This window comes from Vidua chalybeata, chromosome 2 (genome assembly GCF_026979565.1).
Source record: "Vidua chalybeata isolate OUT-0048 chromosome 2, bVidCha1 merged haplotype, whole genome shotgun sequence".
Classification (NCBI taxonomy): Eukaryota; Metazoa; Chordata; class Aves; order Passeriformes; family Viduidae; genus Vidua; species Vidua chalybeata.
The window spans coordinates 18,107,462-18,128,235 of record NC_071531.1 but is presented as its reverse complement, the minus strand read 5'-3'; the positions used below and the strand labels follow the sequence as shown (position 1 = coordinate 18,128,235).

Below are 20,774 nucleotides of genomic sequence, written 5' to 3'. Positions count from 1 at the left end.
TTCAAGCTGTTGACTACACAAGGGCCTGAAAGTACTGGAACTACTACACATGCATAAAAAAGAGAATGAATGGGATTTGTTTATATTTAATTGATATTGGAAGTGAGGAGTGGGAGGAAGACCATAAGGCAGGTTTGGAGACTTAAGTTTACATTTCATGTCTGCAAACCCTGAGACTTCAAGTGGAAAAAACATTTTCTTTTCTCATACAATATGTGTGTACAGGAGAAAAAATTGGAACAGTCTCAGTAGTGAGAATTTTATTTGCAAACCTTAATCTCACTTTCAGACACACCAGACTTTTGAGTCAGTCTTCCTGCTATTTGTTTGTTTGCTGACTTACATTATGAGAGGACCTGTCAGCTGCTAAAAATGATGCAATCTGGATAAAATGTGAGTGCTGCAAACATTTGTGCACCAACGTGACTCCCTCATGTGGGATAAATCAGAAACATCTTTGTAATGGAGCAAAATCAAATACTCTTGGTGCCTGTACATTTTGCTGTGAGTTGAATGCAGTATTTTCTGTTGAATTTTCCTTATTATCGTTTTTTTTCCATGCAGCATCATATATATGCTGGAATGTGAGAGGTATCTTAAAGATCTTGACATCTTGGCATGCTCAGGATTACTTTCCATTACATTCATTCTACAGTGAATGAAAGAATGAGAATGTCTTGGTGAGCTCTTTTTTAATTGTTGCCACCCATTCTCTTGGTGCTTTGTGAATTTTGTTAATAGAAGAGTGTGTGCAACCTATGGTTTGAATCCTGTTCTCAATCAGAAAATCACTGCATTCACCTTGTCTTTACTGGGATGGATGTTGTTCATTGTTGCATACACCAGCATGTGTATGGAGCTGACACCAAGCACTCTCTCCTAGTGAATCCTTCTGCCTCTGATGGTCACTGCACTGTCTTGGTCTGACATTAGTGCTTACAGTACCTGGAGAGAGATGGGTGGCACAAACAGGCTGACAGGAGCCTTGGCTTTCAAGACAGTTTTCACTGAAGCGTTTCTATCTTCCCCCAGATGTAAATGAATGTGTGACAAATAGACACAGGTGCAACCTCCATGCAGAGTGCCTCAACACCCAGGGATCCTTCCAGTGCAAATGTAAACAGGGCTACCAAGGAAGTGGATTTGATTGTGCTGGTGAGTACCACTGGATGTCAGGAATAGTGCTGTGTTGTTTTTCTCCAATAACTGATCATTACAAGGCATGTTCTGAGAAAAGTCATGCTGAACAGTGCTGCAATACCAACAAAGCAAGACCTCTCCACAAAATGCATATTAACTGCATGACTCATAGCATAGTCAATACAAGTATCCCTTGTTCAAATTAATTTTGCCTGTAAGTCTTCAAGTCTCATCTCTAGGAATTGCAAGTAGAATAAAGAAATTAATTTGTCTTGAAGAAATGGAGAAAATAGTTTAAAAAAATCTACTGTGATTTCTCAATGAATTCCCAAGGTTAGCTCCTTGAAGGCATCTGCAGTTCCTCCCAGAAGGCTAACTTAGCAAAAATGAGAAAAGGGAGAAAAGCTGTGACTTTTCTGTTAAATTGTTTTCACTCTGTTTGTCTATTGAATATGGAAGACGTCCTATAAAGATGTCATTTCTCACTTTAACTGAATACAGCCCTTCAAGAAGAAAGAAAGAAAGGCCGTCCTTGTCTTTATATTTAAAATGAACCTTTTAATTTATACCTTTATTAATCCTGGCAGATTTTTCTCCTGCAACATCATTAAAGATGTTTTCCTCAAGAGGACATTTGACCTCTGCTCAAACATTTTGAAAGTTTTTGTCTGTAGCAGATGAAGTCTACATAATACATAAATCTTTTCAAGTAATGCTTGATCAGATATGTCTTATGATTATACTTCATGGTCACAGATGTTCTCTGAGTCTCTCTATTGTTCATGTTCATACTCCCATTAAGGTAGCAATTGAAACTTACAATACACATTGATAAATTAATATTTTCACAGAATATTTTGAATTGCAAGGGATCCACTAATCCAACTCCTGGCCCTGCACAGGAGAGCACCATTTTGTAAAGTTTCAGCTTTCAGTAAAAAAATGTTGACTTTTAACATATAACAAAATAAACACACAAAAATCTAGCTGTCACTGAACGGTTTGATATGGACATAGATTATCACAGCAGAACTTGTTTAGAACATTCTTCTACTCAAATTCAATGTTATGAGCCAGGTTCCTTGCTGGACCACATCTCTTGTGATATGTCACTGCAGCTCACTGAAATGGAAGGATGCATTTGACTGGATATCAAAGCAAACTGACATGACACATCTTGGTATGTGGTACAAAATGTACCACAGGTGAAATGTTAAACAAATACATCTCTGAGAAAAATAGTCTGTGGTTTTTTTTGTTGGGTTTTTTTTTTGTTTTTTTTTTTTTTTTTTTTTTTTTTTTTTTTTTTTTTTTTTTTTTTTTTTTGTTTTGTTTGTTTTGGTTTGTTTTGTTTTGGTTTGGTTTTTTGGGTTTTTTATTTGCCTTTTTAATGAGAAGGTAAAACATTTCCAGGGAAATTTTCTTTTTGACTAACTCCATGTATAAAATATTCTTTCATCAAGCAAAAACAATTCAACAAGAATGATTGCTTACATATAAATAACAGAAATATTTTCACTTGTGGAGAGAATTTTTTGATGTCTAGCCCTGTAAAAAAAATCAGTTCTGAAGTCAGATGATTCCTATCTTCTCATAGGTGTTTCTCCTTACATAGTTTGCCCTCTGCCTACTTCCTCCTGTCATATTTCCAATTACCGAAATTCATTTGTTGCTTAGCAGAGAAAGGATCCATGCCATTCATAAACTTAATAGAACACATTAAATGGAAAAGAGATTTATTATAAGAGAGGATAGAAGAATAACATACAGTAATGAGAGCAATCAGAGCCATAGGCAGGTCAAAAGTTGAGGGTCCCGCTAGAAAGTTGTAAACAACAATAGAGGAAGATTAAAATACAATCAGTGGTAGGTGAACCCTGAAATGTAGAGATGCTAAATAGAGACTGGTTTCTCTGGTGGCAATTCTCCCATATATAGCTTCTCTTTTAAAGGAAAGTGGAGGAGATTCTTTTAGCTCTGAATGTTTCAATAGCTGACTTTTACTGCAATCCTCAAGAACATCAGACCAGAGTAACTCATGGGGGCAGGACATGTCTTGCTACTGGGGAAAATGTTTTTTTCGAACAGCGACACAAACAATTGGATGTACCGGCCAACAGTGAAACACTAAGTGCTCTCCATGTCATATGGCAATTGTGGAAAAGCTTTGCCTTTACTGCAGCCAAAAGAAAATTTGCTATTGGGTTTAATGGGATGAGGACACCATCTTGGGCATTTAGAAGCTGAAGGCTGTGGCTTCACACTTCTTTTGATGACAATGGCTACAGTTCCTGTGGCCCATGTCAGTTCCCAGCAGGGCTTGTGCTGCAGCTGAACAAAAACCTTCTTAAATAAGTCTCCAGTACTCCACATAATTATTCCCACAGAGATGGAATCCTGTTTTCACAGGCAAGCATTAGTTCTTAATAGCAATTTTCTCTAGTATAAAAAAACCTGGCTACCATGGAAGCAGTATTTGCTTTTTTAAAAAAATAAAAACTATATTAATATATAACTTAATTTTTGGATTATGAAAGGAGAGCAATTAAGCACAATGCTAATAATGAAATTCCTGTGGCTGCATCTCATGCCATCAAATAACCTAATAAGTGACATAATATATAATTCACCTTTGCAAAGAAGGTGGTGGAAATTCTTTCATTCAATTTCTATGTCAATACACTGACTTGGAGAAAGCTGCTGAAATGTCAGGCTGCAAACACTTTTTGTGGTATGGATATGACCTGTGATTATTAAGGCCCCCTTTTGACATTTAACATTCCTATATGTATGAAACATTGGAGATAATTTCTGAACTGTCTGTAGCACATATGTTTGAGAATCCATAGAGATGGTTCAATATGAACAATCCCTAAAAGGATCCTAGTCATTTCCACATCTGGCCTCTATCTTGCTGCAATCTGTTGCTGTTTTCAGGTTCATGTGTTTCCTGATTTCCTATTGTGCATTGAAAACCCGCATTTCCCCTGCCACATGCTTTTATGCATAATTCAGCTTTCATTTAAGAATAGAGTCTCACAAGGTTGCGTAAGCAATTAAGATTCCTGGGGGGAAAAAAAACAACTATTTTTTATTCACTTTTTTTGGTCCTACAAAATAACAGGAAAAATTATTACTGTCTTTAAGTCTACAGGTATCACTCTAAGGAGCTCAACAATGACACTCTTGTTATTGCCCAGCTAGATGCAGAGTTTACTCTTCTTCATTATGCTTTGCTGGGTATCTAAGTGTCAATAAAAATTCATGCTGGCTCTCTCTCTGCCTCTTGTATTACTCACTCTTTTTTTGCTGATAGGCTAACCCTTAGACCCTATATATCATTTTACTTTCTTATTAACTTGCCAATCCTGACAAAGGTGGATTTGACATAATAAAGTTTCAAAGCTTCAGAAACTATTGTCATCATACCGCTGGTGATATTCTTAAAGTTTTATTCAGTATGGAATCAAATACTGCTGTCACTCTTCAGTGAGTAACAGTCACCACACATTTCCTACTAGATGCCTTGCTGGCTGGTGTAGTCATGTATTAAGCACAGTCCAGCATAACAAACTTGCCCTGATTTCTCAAAGTATCCTTCCCTAAATAAGACAGTAAAAATTTTAGAAATCAAATGGGGTAGCATCACATATTGGTAGATGATGTTCCATGGTGCTTAGAAGAAAATAATAGCCCAGAATCTTTCTTTTAGCCTATCTATGAAAGCTTTCAGACTCTCTTAAGAATATCTAAAAGAGGTTGATAATTTTTAGAATGATTTCTGGAAGTATGTCATGCTGATCTAATATTTCCTCACATCTACAGACTCCACCTACACATGATAGATTGTTGTCTGTCTCCCTCAACACTTCTGCAACTCTTATCTAGAGAAGCCATAAAGGGAGCTACGAAAGGATTTGTAAGCCAACCTCCTAGGCTTGTCTCTCACCAGGTTTTTAAATGCTCTGTGAGGTGTGAGGGTGGAAGCAGTGGAGTGCCTGCTGGAGTGCAGAGCAAGCTGTCTCCTGCTGCATCCCCTGAATGGTCAGGGCCAGCACCAGCTGCAGTCACAGGGTGTGTGGAAGGAAAACAGACCCTTATCTGTCCCTCTCCTGTATCACCCCCTGTATACTTCACTTTACACAATGCAGCACAGAGTCAATGGGTTGGCATATACTCTTTATGTATTTTTTTTTCAACTCAGCTTTCACAACTCAGTCATTAGATATCCTACACCAATCCGTTTCTGTGTGTTTATGAGTTTGTATAGCAACTGATGACATAAAAGTTTTACTTTTAGCCCTCAGCTACTGTTTGTCTTTGTTTTTCTATTTCTTGCCTTAATTCTCTCTTATTCAAAGAAAGAAAATACCTTTGAAAACAGATATTTTCTTATTAGGGCAATAAACAGAAACTGCATGAGCAGGAGGCATTAATCTGCGTGCTTCCTGATCAAAGGTACGTAAGGAAGAGCTGAGCTAAGGTGGAATGCTCTACATTTCTTTGCACTTCCCAAAATTCTGTGCAGTCACATGGATAGATAAGTGCACAAATGTGACCAACATGTCTGCATTTATCTACATATTTTGAGGCAAAGGGTCTTGAAAAATCACTGCCTCAGGTGTAGCACCCCAGAGCAGCAGAGAAGGTGAGCTGCTCATTCAGGCAAGTCCACAGGCCATGGATTCAAAAGAACAGACTAAGTTTAAGGTGGTGTATCCTTACATTGCATTAGTCCTCCTGCAATTTATGGCTAGATATAAAAAGCCTTAAATCTACTCTAAAGATGAATGCAAGTTGGAAGGAAACTAGTGCTGTGTCCTAAAATATGCTTAGTGTCTAGAGTCTCTGTCTTCTCAAGCATGGAGATTTTCATAGTGCAGCAGTAAATTGGAGTCTTCAAGCACATGGGAATTTATACCTTTTCATCCCCCTATTTTTGTCACTCCTGTCAGCTGATTTTCCACTCTGCTAAATTTTGCACATACAAGGAGATTGGTTTTCTGACACCACAGAGGTTATTATGTTGAACTGTAAGAATTTTCCATTTCATGAGGAAAACTTCAAAGCAGAAACTAAAAGCAGATGTTCAGGTTTGCTGAGCAGTCAGTCCTGTGGCCTTGAAAATCCCCATAGCCTCTCTGTTAAAAGCATGAAGTTTCTTGTTACTGATAGTCAAGGGGAAATTTGTTTGGAATTAGGCTTTCCTGTTAATTTTTATTGCTGAATTCTGAGTTTAGACCTTGGGAACCTTACCTCCTTCATGACATCATCCTCCAGAGGATATTTAGTGCAGTATTAGTAAAGAGCTTATTTGTAAGTATTTGACAAGTAAGCCTATAAGTTTTATCGAAAAGAAGGAAGAACAAATCCTCAAGTTTGACTTTCATTTTATTGGCATCTGTTTACTTCGACAGCAATCTCAAAAACACCTAAATGCCACAGTGAGCACACCAAGAGTCTGATTCTGTTCCTGACATACTAAATAGCATGTAGCTGCACTTGCCATAAATAAAATGTGACAAATTCACAAGTGATAGGATTGTATTTTCCAGAAGTCAACATAAATTCAGGGAACTTTCCTCTTTTTCTACTAGATTGCAGTTGTATTTTATTTACTGGTGTTTTTTTCTTCTACTGTGTCTCCATGAAAAGAGGCACAGAGAAAATAGTACTACCCAAGATTCTAAGTCCAGTCCATCTGTCTCAAAGTACTACTATAAAATTTTCATAAATACAAAGTGAGGAGCAAAATAGGAACATATTCTTGCCCTGATAATATAATCATTAGACAGCAGAAGCAGAGGGGAATAAAAATAGCAGTCTTCCACCATAATTTTTAATCCTAAAAGACTGTAGGCACTGCAGCATCAATACTGATTGAGAATCAAAGATGGGAAGCAGTATATGAGGCTATTCTGATCCAGTGATGAAAATAGTTTCTCTTTATGAAAGAGCTTTTTTATAGCACGCTGGAACTGCTCAGTTTTCACTGTTTCCTCGGTGGTTCACATAAAAGACTCAAACTGTCAGTAGTTTATGACATGGTTGTGCAAAACATTTGATAGTAGTATCCAAAAGGTTAGTTCCAGAATAATTAAAATAACACCACTTTATCCAAAACTATAAGATACAGTATTTCATGTCCAAGAGGAGTCATAAAACAGTAAATTCTCAGGAAATGTTACATTTATGTTCTAGTCTATCTTGGGATTGCAAGATGGTAACAATTTGGCATTCTTGGATGCTTCTCTGAATTTTGGTGTTTACTCCTCACAATTAAATAAGAGCTAAAAGAGATATGATGGAGAAGCTTGATGTATGTCTTCTCAAAATATCCTTCCTTTCAGTAGCTTTCAGCCTGCCATGGAAGGAAAATTAGACCAGAGAAGTTCACAAAAGATAGGCAAGGGAAATGTTCATTATTATTAGGCTGCAGTTGTTGTGGAGGGGATCCCAGCTCCATGGACAATTTTAGTCCAAAAATTGAAGAAGGATTTTTGGGTTTTTTTGCCCAGTGCTCCAGTGTAAAAATGATTCAAGTAAGGGGCTCTATAGCCTGTGTTACTCCTATGTTACACAGGAATCCAGAGATCATTACTGAGGGTTGTTTTGGTCTTTTCACTGTAACTCAGACAGAGCTGTCTGTAGAGCAGAGCTGAACATGTGCATGTGTGTTTGGTTCTGTGCAAAACTGAATTTACATCTCGCAGTAGAGAATTTAATTCTCTTGGTCTCTGGACCTTGTAAAGGACATCACGGACCCATTTAAAGACATTGTCATTGCTGAATGTTTCCTTAAATTAATATTTTCTATTTTCTTCTTGGTTCTAGTTATCCCTGAAAAGTCAGTGAAAGAAATTGCAAGAAGCCCTGGAACAGCTAAAGACACAATTAAGAAACTTCTTGCACAAAAAAGCAGTGTGAAAAGGCATAAAACAATCAAGAATGCAATCCCAGAAGCTGCTGTGACCCCACCTACTAAGACCCACTTGCAGTTGCTGGACTATGAAGGTGGTATTGATCTTGGTGGGAGCTACAGTGAGGAAGAGAAAGAAACTGCAGCTACTGCAGAAGAGGAGGCAGAAGAGTCAGATGAAGAGGAGAAGGAAGATTTTGAAAATCAAATTGATGAGCGAAGCCTTAGAGGGGATGTCTTTTGTAAGTTTGTTTTTTAAAATATCTGGCTTCAATGTAAATATATCTAAACACTAAAAAATCATAACAAAACATTATGTTAGACACTTTATCAGAGTTTACTTATAGAAAATGAATCATAGAATCATAGAATGGTTAGGTTCTAGTTAATGCTTTTGAAAATATGTTTGAAGACTTTGAAAAACACAGCAAGAAATTGTACAGCATATCGGAACTAGATGATCTTTAAGGTCTCTTCCAACCCAAGCAATTCTATCATTATAACTGGTTTTTAGTACAGTTGTCTCAGTCAAATATTCTTCAAGGTAGCGGCAAAAATAATTACGTATGAAGAATATATGCTGTCAATAGTTAATTCATTACATTTTCTCTTTCCAAAATATAGAAAAATAATAAATACTATCCCACAGCAATTAAAATTATAATAATAAAAATTTAAAAATTAAATTAACATTCAGTTTATTGCTATTTAACCTGGAAAGAGAGGTAAATATATATATTTTTAAAGGAAGGATCATTTTAATGTCCTCTGGAAAAAATGGTCTGTAATTGTAATTTTGTAAAATAGCCAAGAAAAAATGTAATTATTCACTTAATACAGTGGAGAATATAAGCTTCTTTGCCAAAGGCAGGCTCCTAAAATTGCCTTCTTTTTTTGTTTTCAGTAATTGGCCTGTTTCAGTTTAAGTTAAGGATATAGACTAATATTGCTTCCTCAGATTATGCTAGGGAGTTGATAGACAGAACAAAATCAGGACTTTGCTCGCCAATTTCCTCCCTTCCTGCAAATATTAACAGTGAGTGCTAATGGCATGTTTCAAGTTTGCTGACAATACCAAAATGGGGAGAATGACCCATTAATTGAAGGGCAGCACTGCTATTAAAGGGATCTGGCCAGGCCGTGGAGGTAGACTGACAGGAACAATATAAAGTTCAACAAAAGCAGATGGAAGGGGAGAGAAAAGCCTCGTGCAACATTATGGATTTGGAATGACTGCTTAGGAAGATGCTTTGCAGTAAAAGGCAAGTTTTGCACTTCCCATTACAAGACAAATGAGGACACGATGGATGGATAGAGGGATGGATGGATGGATGGATGGGTGGATGGATGGATGGATGGATGGATGGATGGATGGATGGATGGATGGATGGATCTCAGACATTTCAACAGGTGTCTTTTTCAGCCTGCTTGGACAGGTCAGGAAGGATTGCCAGGAATACTGCCCCTAGGGTAGGGTCAGCCTGAGTTTTGGTTAGAAGGACAAAGGCTCTGCTCTCTCTGCCTGGTGATACAGGGAGAAATCAGTCTCCTGTACCAGGCTACATGACCTGATGCAATTGCAAAGGGGGGATTATGCAACCTTCCAGTTGAGTACTCTGTACTACACTAGTTGGAATGCACTAATTTTCCAGATTTCAATTTGAGTGAGAGCACACAGGGAAAAATCTAAATAATATATTGTTGTTGTGATGATTGCTGAGATTCTTTTTCAAAGACCTTCCCAACCAAACCAGGACATTTGAACACTATATACCTGGGCTAGGCAGAGAGGCAGAGTCTACTTGTTTCTACAAAAATTACCACTACAGCTGACAGCAGTAACAATGAATATTACTGCTTGAAAATATTAAAGCATTGTGGTTCATCTGTATTTTTGCCTATACTGCCTTTGTTCCAGTCACATCTGGCTGGAATTTTCCCTTATAGATCTAAGAGATTAATATGCTGAATTTGTTAAGAGAGATGTTATTTTGCTAGGGGATTCTGGCAGAAATTTGGTGTTCTGCTTCATGCAGAGATAGCAGCATGCCCAAGATGTAGTTTCATTAAGTTTTGAACTCAGTATTATTTGTGGCTTTCTTGTTTGACACCAAGTGTGATTCAAGAAGTTAAAGCATTGTGCCATTTTCATTTCAGGATACATTGCTTAACTGTGTTTTCTTCCTTTTAAATTTCCATGTGCTGTACTTGATCCTTGTTATCATAAAAATTCAATCATGCGCTTAATTGCTTGAACATTTGGCTTTAAAAACACTTTTAATTTTAATGATATTGAGTGATCCTTCAGAGAATATCATTAGCTCAAATTTACAGCTCATAAATTTGTACATTTTTTCCTTTCTTTGCTGATGTCAATTCAGCAGATTCCTTTACTACAACATTAAATTCCTCCATATAATTCCTCAAATATTCACATAGCATCTGCCTTTTGTATTATTAATATTGGTATTGTTTGTCTTCTGGGAAGAGTAGTTAATTAGGAAAAAATAGAAAAGTCTCTTTAAATTGATGTATTATTTTATCATAGTAGTTTTACTACATAATAAATACATAGGGAGCCACAGAAAAAACATTGTAGGAAATTATTAAAATAGGCCCAAGTACCAAAATACTGGACCTTCATGAGAATTGCTATTTACCAATTTTTTAAAAAAGCCCCACACAATAGTTAAAGACAGAAAAGTGAAGTCCACAACATGTAAGAAATGTCAAAATTAAGGTCATAAATGAAAACTTAATTTTTTTCTTATGGTTTTGTATCTTATGATACAGTCTGAAATTACTTCAAATTACTATTTTACATGGGATTCTTGCCTTGTCCAGTATGAAGGAAGGACCTGTCCTGTTGTGAAAGGTGCAGTTTAATAAATAGGAGTATTTATTTATTGATAGACTAATTATTTATGGATATGACTATTCATCATTATTTATTTATTCATCATTATTAAATAGTTTAATAAAAATGAGAGTAAACCACAGTATTGGGAAGCTCTTTATTGCATGAGAAATACCCTTTCTGCATATGGGAGAGCTGGGCCACAGTACTTCATTAAATAAGCAAGGATTGCAGAGATGCTACACTCAAGCTCCACTGAAATAATTAAGTACGACCTTAATTCTGACAGTGTATAACATTTTATTGCTTTTTGGCATTGGTAATTCAGAATGATATTGCCAACTGCAACTAAATTCTATATTCTGTACTTCACCAGTTTATGAAATTCACATTGTGCTTAGAACTCCTGTAGTATCGTGTAGCCATGTTATTACACAGAGACACTTCCTTCGGTAGCATCAAGAACGATAAAGAGGGATTAGTATTTGGCAACACTAAAAGTGGACTGTTTCCCTTATGGCTTCACAGCTCTTGATGGTGAACATGAGAATTTCTTCAGTTAATCATGATGTTTGCTCTCATTCTTTTCTGGTAATTACACCACTCTGTGAGCTATTAATAATCAGACCACAGCTCAGTTCATAGCTATACATGTCAGATTTCTGGCAAATGTAATTCTTTCAGAGCAGGACATGGTGGCAGAGAAACAGGATATTCCTGTGAGTCCAATCTAGTGGTACACCATATATATAGGAAGCTCATCTTAAATTTACTACATCTTATATTCTGCTTGATTTTTTTTACAGTGCCCACTCTGTTTTTCTGGGTTTTGTTTTTTTAATGGTCTTGATGACATCAGTGATTAAGAACATGTGTCACCATGATATGAAGGGGTTTGTATGTAGAGATTACATATCAGCTGTTGCTGCATATAAGTTGATGGGAGGCATCTGCAGTACAGAAAGAACGATGGACTCTGCTGTGCCTAGAGTGGGACATATGTGTGCTTTTGTTGCTGAGAGCTTGTTCTTAAGGACCATGAGAGGAGACCTGCCTTTCTACAAGACCACTTGATAGCAGAAGAGCTAAAAAGATTAATTATGACTCCTACCTATTACTTATGAGGGAGTAAACTTTGGATCCTGGCTGTGTGTGAGGATGATCTCATTAAAATATAGGCACTTTTCGAGCAGTAAAGCTTCTTTGAAACCTTTCTGTAAGCTGAAGCTTGCAGTTTCTCATAATATGCAGCTGATATTCTTTCAGTGAGTACAAAACCTGATTGTAATGCCAGACTAAAAACAAAAATAGATTTGGAAACAAAACTGGACTCTTTTTCTGTCCATAACAGTTCTTTGCTTGATAGCACATGGCTACACCTGCACGTATCTCTCTCAAGTGAATTCAAGTGTAATTCAATAAATCATTCTGGCAGCTGTTGTCTTCTGTTAAATCACTCCACTCTTTTCAGAACTGATCATATTTTAATAGCTGTCTTCATTTTGGCAAAGGTTTTCACAGCCTGAGCCTGTTTCACCAAGTACAAGGCCAAGTTTATGGCTTGAGAGTAAATTTAACACCTAATCTGGATGTGCCTATTCCTAATTGTGTATATGTAAACAAAAATTAATTTGGACAAAGATGTATATTAATCCTTGCCTTAAGTATGAATATTGTCCAGGTGATCCAAGCAATGGACTGGGTTTGGGGGAAGCTACAATGACAACAACAGACAACACGCTCCTGGCAATTCATCAGAAAGCTCATAAGATTGCATGAATCTTCTCAAATTCAGCACTTCTGGAAGTGTCTCTGGGCCTCTTTGTTAGTGTGTGTTTTCACTGGTGTACACAGAGCAATGTTTGAGTTTTGAAGGAGAAGAAAGGTTAAGTGGATGGCATAGCCTTTATGGTGCTAGGAGGCTCTGGATTGCAGTCGCTTCTGAGTATATTCTTAAAACTGAGTATGTGTGAGCATGTTGGAGTATTTAAATGGAAAGCCCTAGCTCAGTCAAACTCACGGGGAAAAAAAGCCTCCCCTCTGAACAAATGTGCATCCATGTGAAAATAAAGACTTTTAAAATATTTGGCATTTGCATATGTGATGCAATGCTGAGTAGGGAAAAGTAATTTCCATAGCTTTTCTTAACACAGCTGCCCATGGGTGGGGCTGAAAAGTGAACTTCAGTTTCAGGCTTTCCATTAATGCATTCTCTAAGAATAATCCAAAGGCTTCTCCCTCACTCCTCTGAAATGGCACTTTTAAACTCCTCCTGTTTTCATAGGTGGTCATGACTATATCACAGGTATCATCAGCTTTCACTTATCTCATGTGTGATTAGTTACTTATTTCATAAAGTATGCATAAAGAAGTTGAGACTTATGATTATTTTTTTAGTGAGTGCACTTATCTATTAATCACTTAAAATAATAAAAAGCAAACTTAATCATGGAATTTTAAAAGACTTATAGTAATTTAGAGATCACTTAGCATAAACAAGAATATGTAATCTTCTATGTCACCAGACAGGAGAGGATTTCCCTTGGTCTCTGAGGCTGAGAAATAATGCTTCTTGAGTAACCACCTCTTTCAGGCCAGTATCGTAGAGAATGCCCCTAACATTCATTGGTGCTGCTTTACTGACTCTTCCAGTTTGGCACGAGTCACATCGACCAATTTTTACAAAATAATTTGCTCAGGGTGGTTATCAAAACATCAGTGTGTGCTTACCAGCTGTGGTAGGGAGGGTGAGGAAGAGGCTGGAGCCTTTCTTCCCAGCAGACAGCAGAGCTGATCAGGTATGCAGGAGATGTGCACCCTAGCAGAGAGTATAACTTCAGAAAAATAACTTTCTGGGGCTTCTGTTACAGCAGTACCAGCTATCACTGCCCTAAATACAGATCTGTGAGCCTTTGGTGCCCTAATGTTTATGGCTTTTACAAAGTCAATTTTTTGACATTACCCATTTTTTGAGGCTGCTCTTGGCAAACTGCTGCCAAGTCACTGTCTCTGCTGTCTGGTAGAATTCAGTTCCATTTGATCATTATAGCAAGAAAGCAGATCAGCCCACTGAAGAAAGATGAACATTTTATGACCTCTTGAATCAATCTGTAATTCAATGGATCTGTAGCTCCAGTGCCTATAGGTTAGAAGGCTCAGTGCTGTGGAAAACAGCAATTTAAGCAAATTTTTATAATTCAGATTATCTAACTGCAGTTAGGAATATGGGTTTGGTGGTGGAATGGAAAATACATATATTGACTTATTTAAATAAATTATGTCAACTGGTATAAAGGAATAAAGTTCCATTTTCTGTTCCTGTGATGACTCAGTACTTGACAAGCTGTTTTCCCTAGTTCCCAAGGTAAAAGAAGCAGCTGCCTTTGGCCCTCATCTGGCACAGAGGAAAATTCCAGTGTCAAGACCAGAGCAAGAAGGTGGCTTATTTTTATCATACAGTATTTATTTTCCTGTGTATTGTATCTTTTTGTGACAACCTGTGTTAGCCAAGTCAGAACTAGTTTAAAAGCCTTTAACATAAACCAAAGATTTTGTGAACACATTAGAGACAGTATCTGGCCAAACTCTGCTACCAGTTCCAACGTGTCCTTTTCCAAGCATGCTTTTACTGTTTATAACCCATGCATAGAAAGTTTCCCCACATTAGAATTTGACTTGGAATTGAATTTCACTTGAATAATTACATAGCCATTAAAAAAAATAGGTTATATTATCTATAAAATGAAAACATGTTGCATAGCACACAATAATCTTAAACAAATAAAATAGACAGATGTGCTGGATGACATTTTTTTCAATTTAGAAAGCAGTAGTCTCAGAAACAAAGGATTTAGAAAACAAAGCTCTCTAAATGCCATGTACTGTGTGTCTCTGTCTCATGATAAAATACATTAAAATAACATGAAGGATACTTCTTTCTGAGGAATTTCAGATGGCTGACATATTACTCTTAATCTGATCTGTCATGCTTGCATTGCACAGTGTCTCTTTGTGTGTGTAATGCTTTTCATCTGCACAGTCATGAAGGCTGTGGTGTGCTCTGGCTGACATCCTTTTCAGGGTGCTCTAAAGGTCAGCTCTTCTGGGCTATTCCCAGCTCCATGTAGTTGGACTATCAGGTGCTGATGTAAGGGATTCTTCTCCTGGGAGGCCAGTTTCTCTCAATGGGTAGAACTGGAACTTGAGCTGATTGCAACTACAGCAGTGTAACAAATGGAGAACGGAGGACTCAAAAGCTGGCAGATCTCAAACAATTCCTGATGTTAGAGTTCAACACTAACAGCTCCACTTGTACTTGGGGATTTGCAGGCCATCAATATACAGAAGTCACAGCATATAAACACATGTGCAGGTGTGAGTAAAAAGACACTGAGCTAAAGAAAGAATTGCTACATAAATTCTAATATTTTGATTTTTTGCAGTTTCATCTAGGTCAACACTATCTGAATTCAGAATATAATTTTAGGATGATCTAAAAGATAAAGAGCAGAATGTTTTGACAGTACTTAGGATATAGTGCTCCTATTATCTCTGCCAATTTTTTTTCCAGTTGATTGCAGCTTCAGTCGAGGGGTTTGTGACTGGAAACAAGATGCTGATGATGACTTTGACTGGAATCCTGCTGATCGAGATAGAGGTATTTAGATATGTGCCATCTAGATAGACTTTGATTTGATGGCTTAGCCCCTCAAAAAAAAAAAAAAAAGGGGGGGGGAGGGGAAACAGAATCCAGGATTTTTCTTTTCTATCAGTAGGTTATCTTTATAAAAGAAGAAAGGAGGCAGAGGATGCTAGAAGTGGATATTGTTTCTTTGAAATGTCCAATAGAAAATAGTAATCAGCAACATATTTCAATACAAATAAATTAAAATGTAAGAAAAATTATTATCAGAATTGCAAACTACAAGGCAATGGAAACCTTATCAACTACATGTTGTGTCTCTCCAAGATTGGTAGGACATTTAATCACACATCTGTCATTTAGATGGATGTGGCAATGTAGATGCCACATGGCTTAAATATCACTGGGATAACTGCTCAGAAATCCCAAATTCTGCAAGACAAATTCAGAATAAGCCAAGGGTAAGGCTTCAAGAACAACCAATACATGAATAGGTACCAATGGGAACCTGCTGAAACCTGAAAAAGAGTTCCATGAGAGCAATGTGGGACTGCTGAGTGGGTGCACATAAAAAGGTGGGGCTGGATGAGTTTCTTGGAAAGGATCTTTCTCTCCCTGTGACACAGAAATGTTGCAGAAGTTGCTGCAGTAATGACCAGTGGATCCTACAGATCCTGCACGCTGCTTACACCAGATCCCACATTCACATCCTCTTTTCTCAGAGTCTTTCCATGTTAGTCTTTCTTCACTAATCCTTCCTCCCCTGCTCCATATAATTCCCTAAATCCCTTCTCTGTGCTGTCACTTCAGGAAAACCTTTCCCTGGCCTTATCCTGTCTCCCTGAACTTATATCTGCTGATTATGACTTCATTTATGACCCCAGATGTTTTATTCCTTTAAGACTTTGTGTATGTCTGTCACTTCATTGGTCTTCCAGGACTTGGGAAATAAGCTGTCAGTTCCCTTGTGAATTTGTCATCAATGCAGAGAACAGTGGAGAGAATATTGAGCTAGCTCAAGTACCGAAATAATCTGACCACAGAGGCACAGCAGCATGTTTCAGACTTGCATTTGAAAGACAGATGGTTTTGCCTTTGAAAGATAATACAAGGAGGAATGACTGTAATTGCCAGTGAAATATGAACTCATCTCCCCTCTAAACTGATCTGACTTCCAACAGTACAAGTTTATTCCTTGCTAAGTACACTTCCTGCTGCTTTTCTCCAATGTGATTTTAAATTATTCAAGTAAACTATCTTCAGCTTCCCCTTATTTTCTTAGCAAACATGTATTCAAATTGCTAATAAATAGCACAAGTACATTAAAGATTATTTTAAAAAAATATATTTTCTTTTTACAAGGTGATGGCTACTACATGGCAGTTCCAGCTTTTGTGGGGCACAAGAATGATATGGGGCGTTTAAAACTTCTCCTCACTGACCTCAAACCAAAGAGCAGCTACTGCTTGATTTTCAGTTATCGGCTTGCTGGTGAGAAAGTGGGAAAGCTTCGAGTGTTCCTGGCAAACAAAAAAACTACTCCTGTCTGGGAAGAGAACAAAGGAAAAGATGAAAAGTGGAGAACTGGAAAAATAGAGATATTTCAGGGGGCTGAAACAACCAACAGTGTAAGTATAACACAGTTTATTAGCCAACTACCATAACTAACACGCTGGTTTTATTTCCTAATTCTCAAGTGTTCCACCAGCTGTTTATAGGCATCAGCAATCAAAAAGCTTATCTGAAATAGGAAACAGGAACCCACATTTTAGGGGGCATAAAACTTATCACCTGATTGTAATTTCAGAACTGAATCACCCCAATTGGTTAGAATACTGATGCCAGTAATTCTGTCATTTTGTAAAAATACTGCATCACATCATAAATTAACACAAGTAATCAAAATCTAACCTTAATATCTCACGCAACAGAAGCTTACATGCATGCCTAGAAAAATGAAAATTTTTCATTTCATGGAAGAGGTTGCTCTCAAGCCACACTAAACCAGACCATTCAAGCAAAAGGAAACATCATGTATAATCAAAGGGGGGCCATCACCTTAGGAGCAGGACGTACCAACAGGGAACACTCTGCTCTGATGTATGCCTGAAAACTGCCTCAATCAGGACTTCAGCCAGTTTCTCCTCGAAATTCTGGGGCCTGCTTTCCATCTGTATGATGGAACATTTTCAGTGCTGTGTAAAGGCTTCTACTGTATAATTGAATACAGTGAATGTAAAGGAAATGCAAGCCCTTTTCAAGGTCCTTTGCACAGCTGGAATGATGTAGAAAAGCCCTTAAATAAATGAGTATCAGACTATAAATTAAAAAACACAGACATCCTAGTCATAAAAATAATCCTCCTCTTTATATACAGTATACATACTATACTCAATACATATGAGAGTGTGTAAATATATATAGAATAGGCACACAAAACCTGAGTATCCAAAGAGATCAAAAATGAGCAGTTCTAATGTCTTGAATAAATGAAATGCATGAACATCACATGCTGTGTTAAAACTACATTATTATAAGAGGATTTCACTCAATTTGCGTTTTTCACAATGAAAGTAAATAATCTTATTAAAGTCATCCATCTGGTATTGTAAATCTGTGCAGAGGATTTTAAACCTAGTTAAAATAATGCACAAAAACTTTAAAAATTACAATGATTCAAGTCATTAAGTCCTGTGTTGTAGTAAAATATTTTTCATTTATAGCATTATAACTAATTCGGAGTTGCTAAATGGTTGAATAAACTACATTTTCACCCTTAACACATATCTCTTCTTATGACAGGTCACTTTTGAATCAGAACGTGGGAAGGGTAAAACTGGAGAAATTGGAGTGGACAATGTTATACTAATTTCTGGTTCATGCCCAGAAGATACCTGATAATGGACATTTAAGTATAACAGATTGAATCCTATTTTTCACATTTTATTAGTAGTGTATTTTTTGTATTCTTTTTTAATTAAAAAACAAAAACAAAACCAAAACAAACCTATAAAATTGTGCCTTGAATTTAATGCAACAATGCAAACAGAAAGACTGATGTGCAAGATGCAGATTACACTTTTTTATGAGTTCTTCTAATTTTAATACATGTGTTGAGTGTAATACTACTGTATTTTATAATTCAAGGTCAGGGTTTCTGAAGTATTATTTGTCAAGCTTTTTTACAATTCTACATACTTTTATTTCTTAAAAATGTTCTGGGGCTATTCATTAGTCTTCTATTTCATTTCTTGTACTACATAAGAACATAAAGCAGTCTTTAAGAGAATGTTACTACTTCTGGTGACATAATTAACTTCTTAGGGGTATGTTGTTCCAAAAATCAGTATGCATCACCCTGTGTGCAGTAAGGCAATCACACACAGAGCCAAGGTGTTTGTTTATTTAAATACTTGTGCAAAGATGGGTGCTAGATAAATCCACAAAGTCAGCACACCAAGCAGAAACTATGACCATTATTTATATGTTTTTAATCTTGATATATTCCACTTATCTAGTATATTTTCAGTGTTTAATACTCCACTATTGCTGAGTTATGCTGAGCTGGCTTCTTATCTTGGGCAGCCTGGTGGTGTTCAGTGTTTACTATTGTATTATTGCTGAGCTGTGCTGAGGTGGCTTTGTTAATTTCTTCTTATCTTGGACGTCCTGCAGTAGCCTTCCTCCCAAATTTTGTTACCCCTCTGGGTCTGTGATCTTTGAAACATGTCAAGCCCTAAACTTTATTAAAGTAATTCTATTGACAAATAATTTATCTTAGCTATGAGGTAAATATTCAATCTATTGAACAAGTAGGAAGAAAGCAAAGACCTTCATTTCCTTTTTGATGGAGCTAAGCAAGTTGATTCATGTCTTTGAGAAATATTTTCATTACCAATAAAGTATGTAAAATATCTTGATTGTCATCAGTGTGTTTGAGTAACACAAATCAATGTTAAGAAATGATCCCCTTATAGTTTTATAAGCATTTAATGTTCAGCATTAACAGATGATGTTACCAACTGGCATGGAAATACAAGAGCAAAAAGAATGACCCATTATTAATTTTTAAGAAGCTTCACATTATGTACTGAACAAAAGGCTCCTGCTGGATTGCAGGCCTACTTTACCCCATTAGAGGTGAGAAAGAATGATTTTCATTGTCCAGGAGACAGTATGACCTAGTGGCCACAAAATAAGGCTCCTCTTACACAATTGAAAAAAAAAATCTTTGTTGTGAGTTCCTTCATGACCCTTTAAACATCAACAAAAAGGGTGGGGATTATCTACCATCCCCAGGAGCAGGAAGGTGAGCAGTACTTTCTCCCACAGAGCAGGAGCTGCCACCCACTGCCATGCTTGCCCACACTCACAAGTGCATGTCAATGTACACATACACATTTGAGGGACCAGAATCCAGGTTACATCTTTTCTGAAAGGAAGTCAAATGACAATGCTGGGAAAGATAAGAACATTATTTTTGTCTTGTGATCTCTGTGGAATGTACCTAATGGTCTGGATTCTAAGAGAACAGAGAAGCCCATGGGAAAGCCCTGGTGCAGACAATGTTCAGTTAAATTCATGTGCATATATTTTCCTCTTGGTTAGTTCTGTTTATCCTCTTCCAGGCTGGTTGCTCACTGTTTGTTATTAGTGGCCCTCTTATTTTAGTTTTTATATGAAGAAGGGTACATTCAAAATGACTGAATAGAATTTTGAACTCTAACACTGAAGAATTTTGAAGAATTCAGCCTATAAGAATCTAAGCTTTTTAACAAAAACACTACACCAGTTCAAACACCTTGAATTGCACCCACAAAGCAAGTCAGGAATGCTTGAGAGATTTCTTGTTGAAACACAGTATTTTTGCACTGTGCACACAGCTGAGGAAAGGGTAGGCAAAACTGAAATATCTGGAAAGTTTACAATGGATATGCAACAAGGAAATGCAGCTTTTTTGTTAGAACTGGTTTGTGTTACAAAACAGATACTCTGGGAAGTGTACACGGACTTCAGATTTGACATGGGAATCTGTTTCCTGGTGTCTTTGGAGTTGCTGTGGAAATCACAGAAACAGGACTTGGATAAAGCAAACTCTTTATTTTAAGAGCAAAGACTCTGGTACCTTCAAAATGAGGGCAAAGTTCCTTCAGTATCAAATTGGATGCTGACTGATTATATCAGGAGGCCTGAATAACCTGGTCACAGTGAGGCAG

General features: G+C 37.0%; 1 protein-coding gene across 1 annotated transcript in view; it reads left to right on the top strand.

Moving 5' to 3' along the window:
- The window catches only part of EGFL6 (EGF like domain multiple 6), a 31,279-nt gene extending 11,824 nt beyond the window's left edge, over nt 1-19,455 (top strand). Inside the window, exons 7-12 of the mRNA XM_053935278.1 lie at nt 1,033-1,155; nt 7,975-8,301; nt 14,273-14,353; nt 15,487-15,573; nt 16,921-17,186; nt 18,361-19,455. Of these exons, the coding sequence (XP_053791253.1) occupies nt 1,033-1,155; nt 7,975-8,301; nt 14,273-14,353; nt 15,487-15,573; nt 16,921-17,186; nt 18,361-18,456 (980 nt within the window). The 3' untranslated portion in view covers nt 18,457-19,455. The remainder of the gene's footprint in view (nt 1-1,032; nt 1,156-7,974; nt 8,302-14,272; nt 14,354-15,486; nt 15,574-16,920; nt 17,187-18,360) is intronic.
- Nucleotides 19,456-20,774: the final 1,319 nt, after the last annotated feature.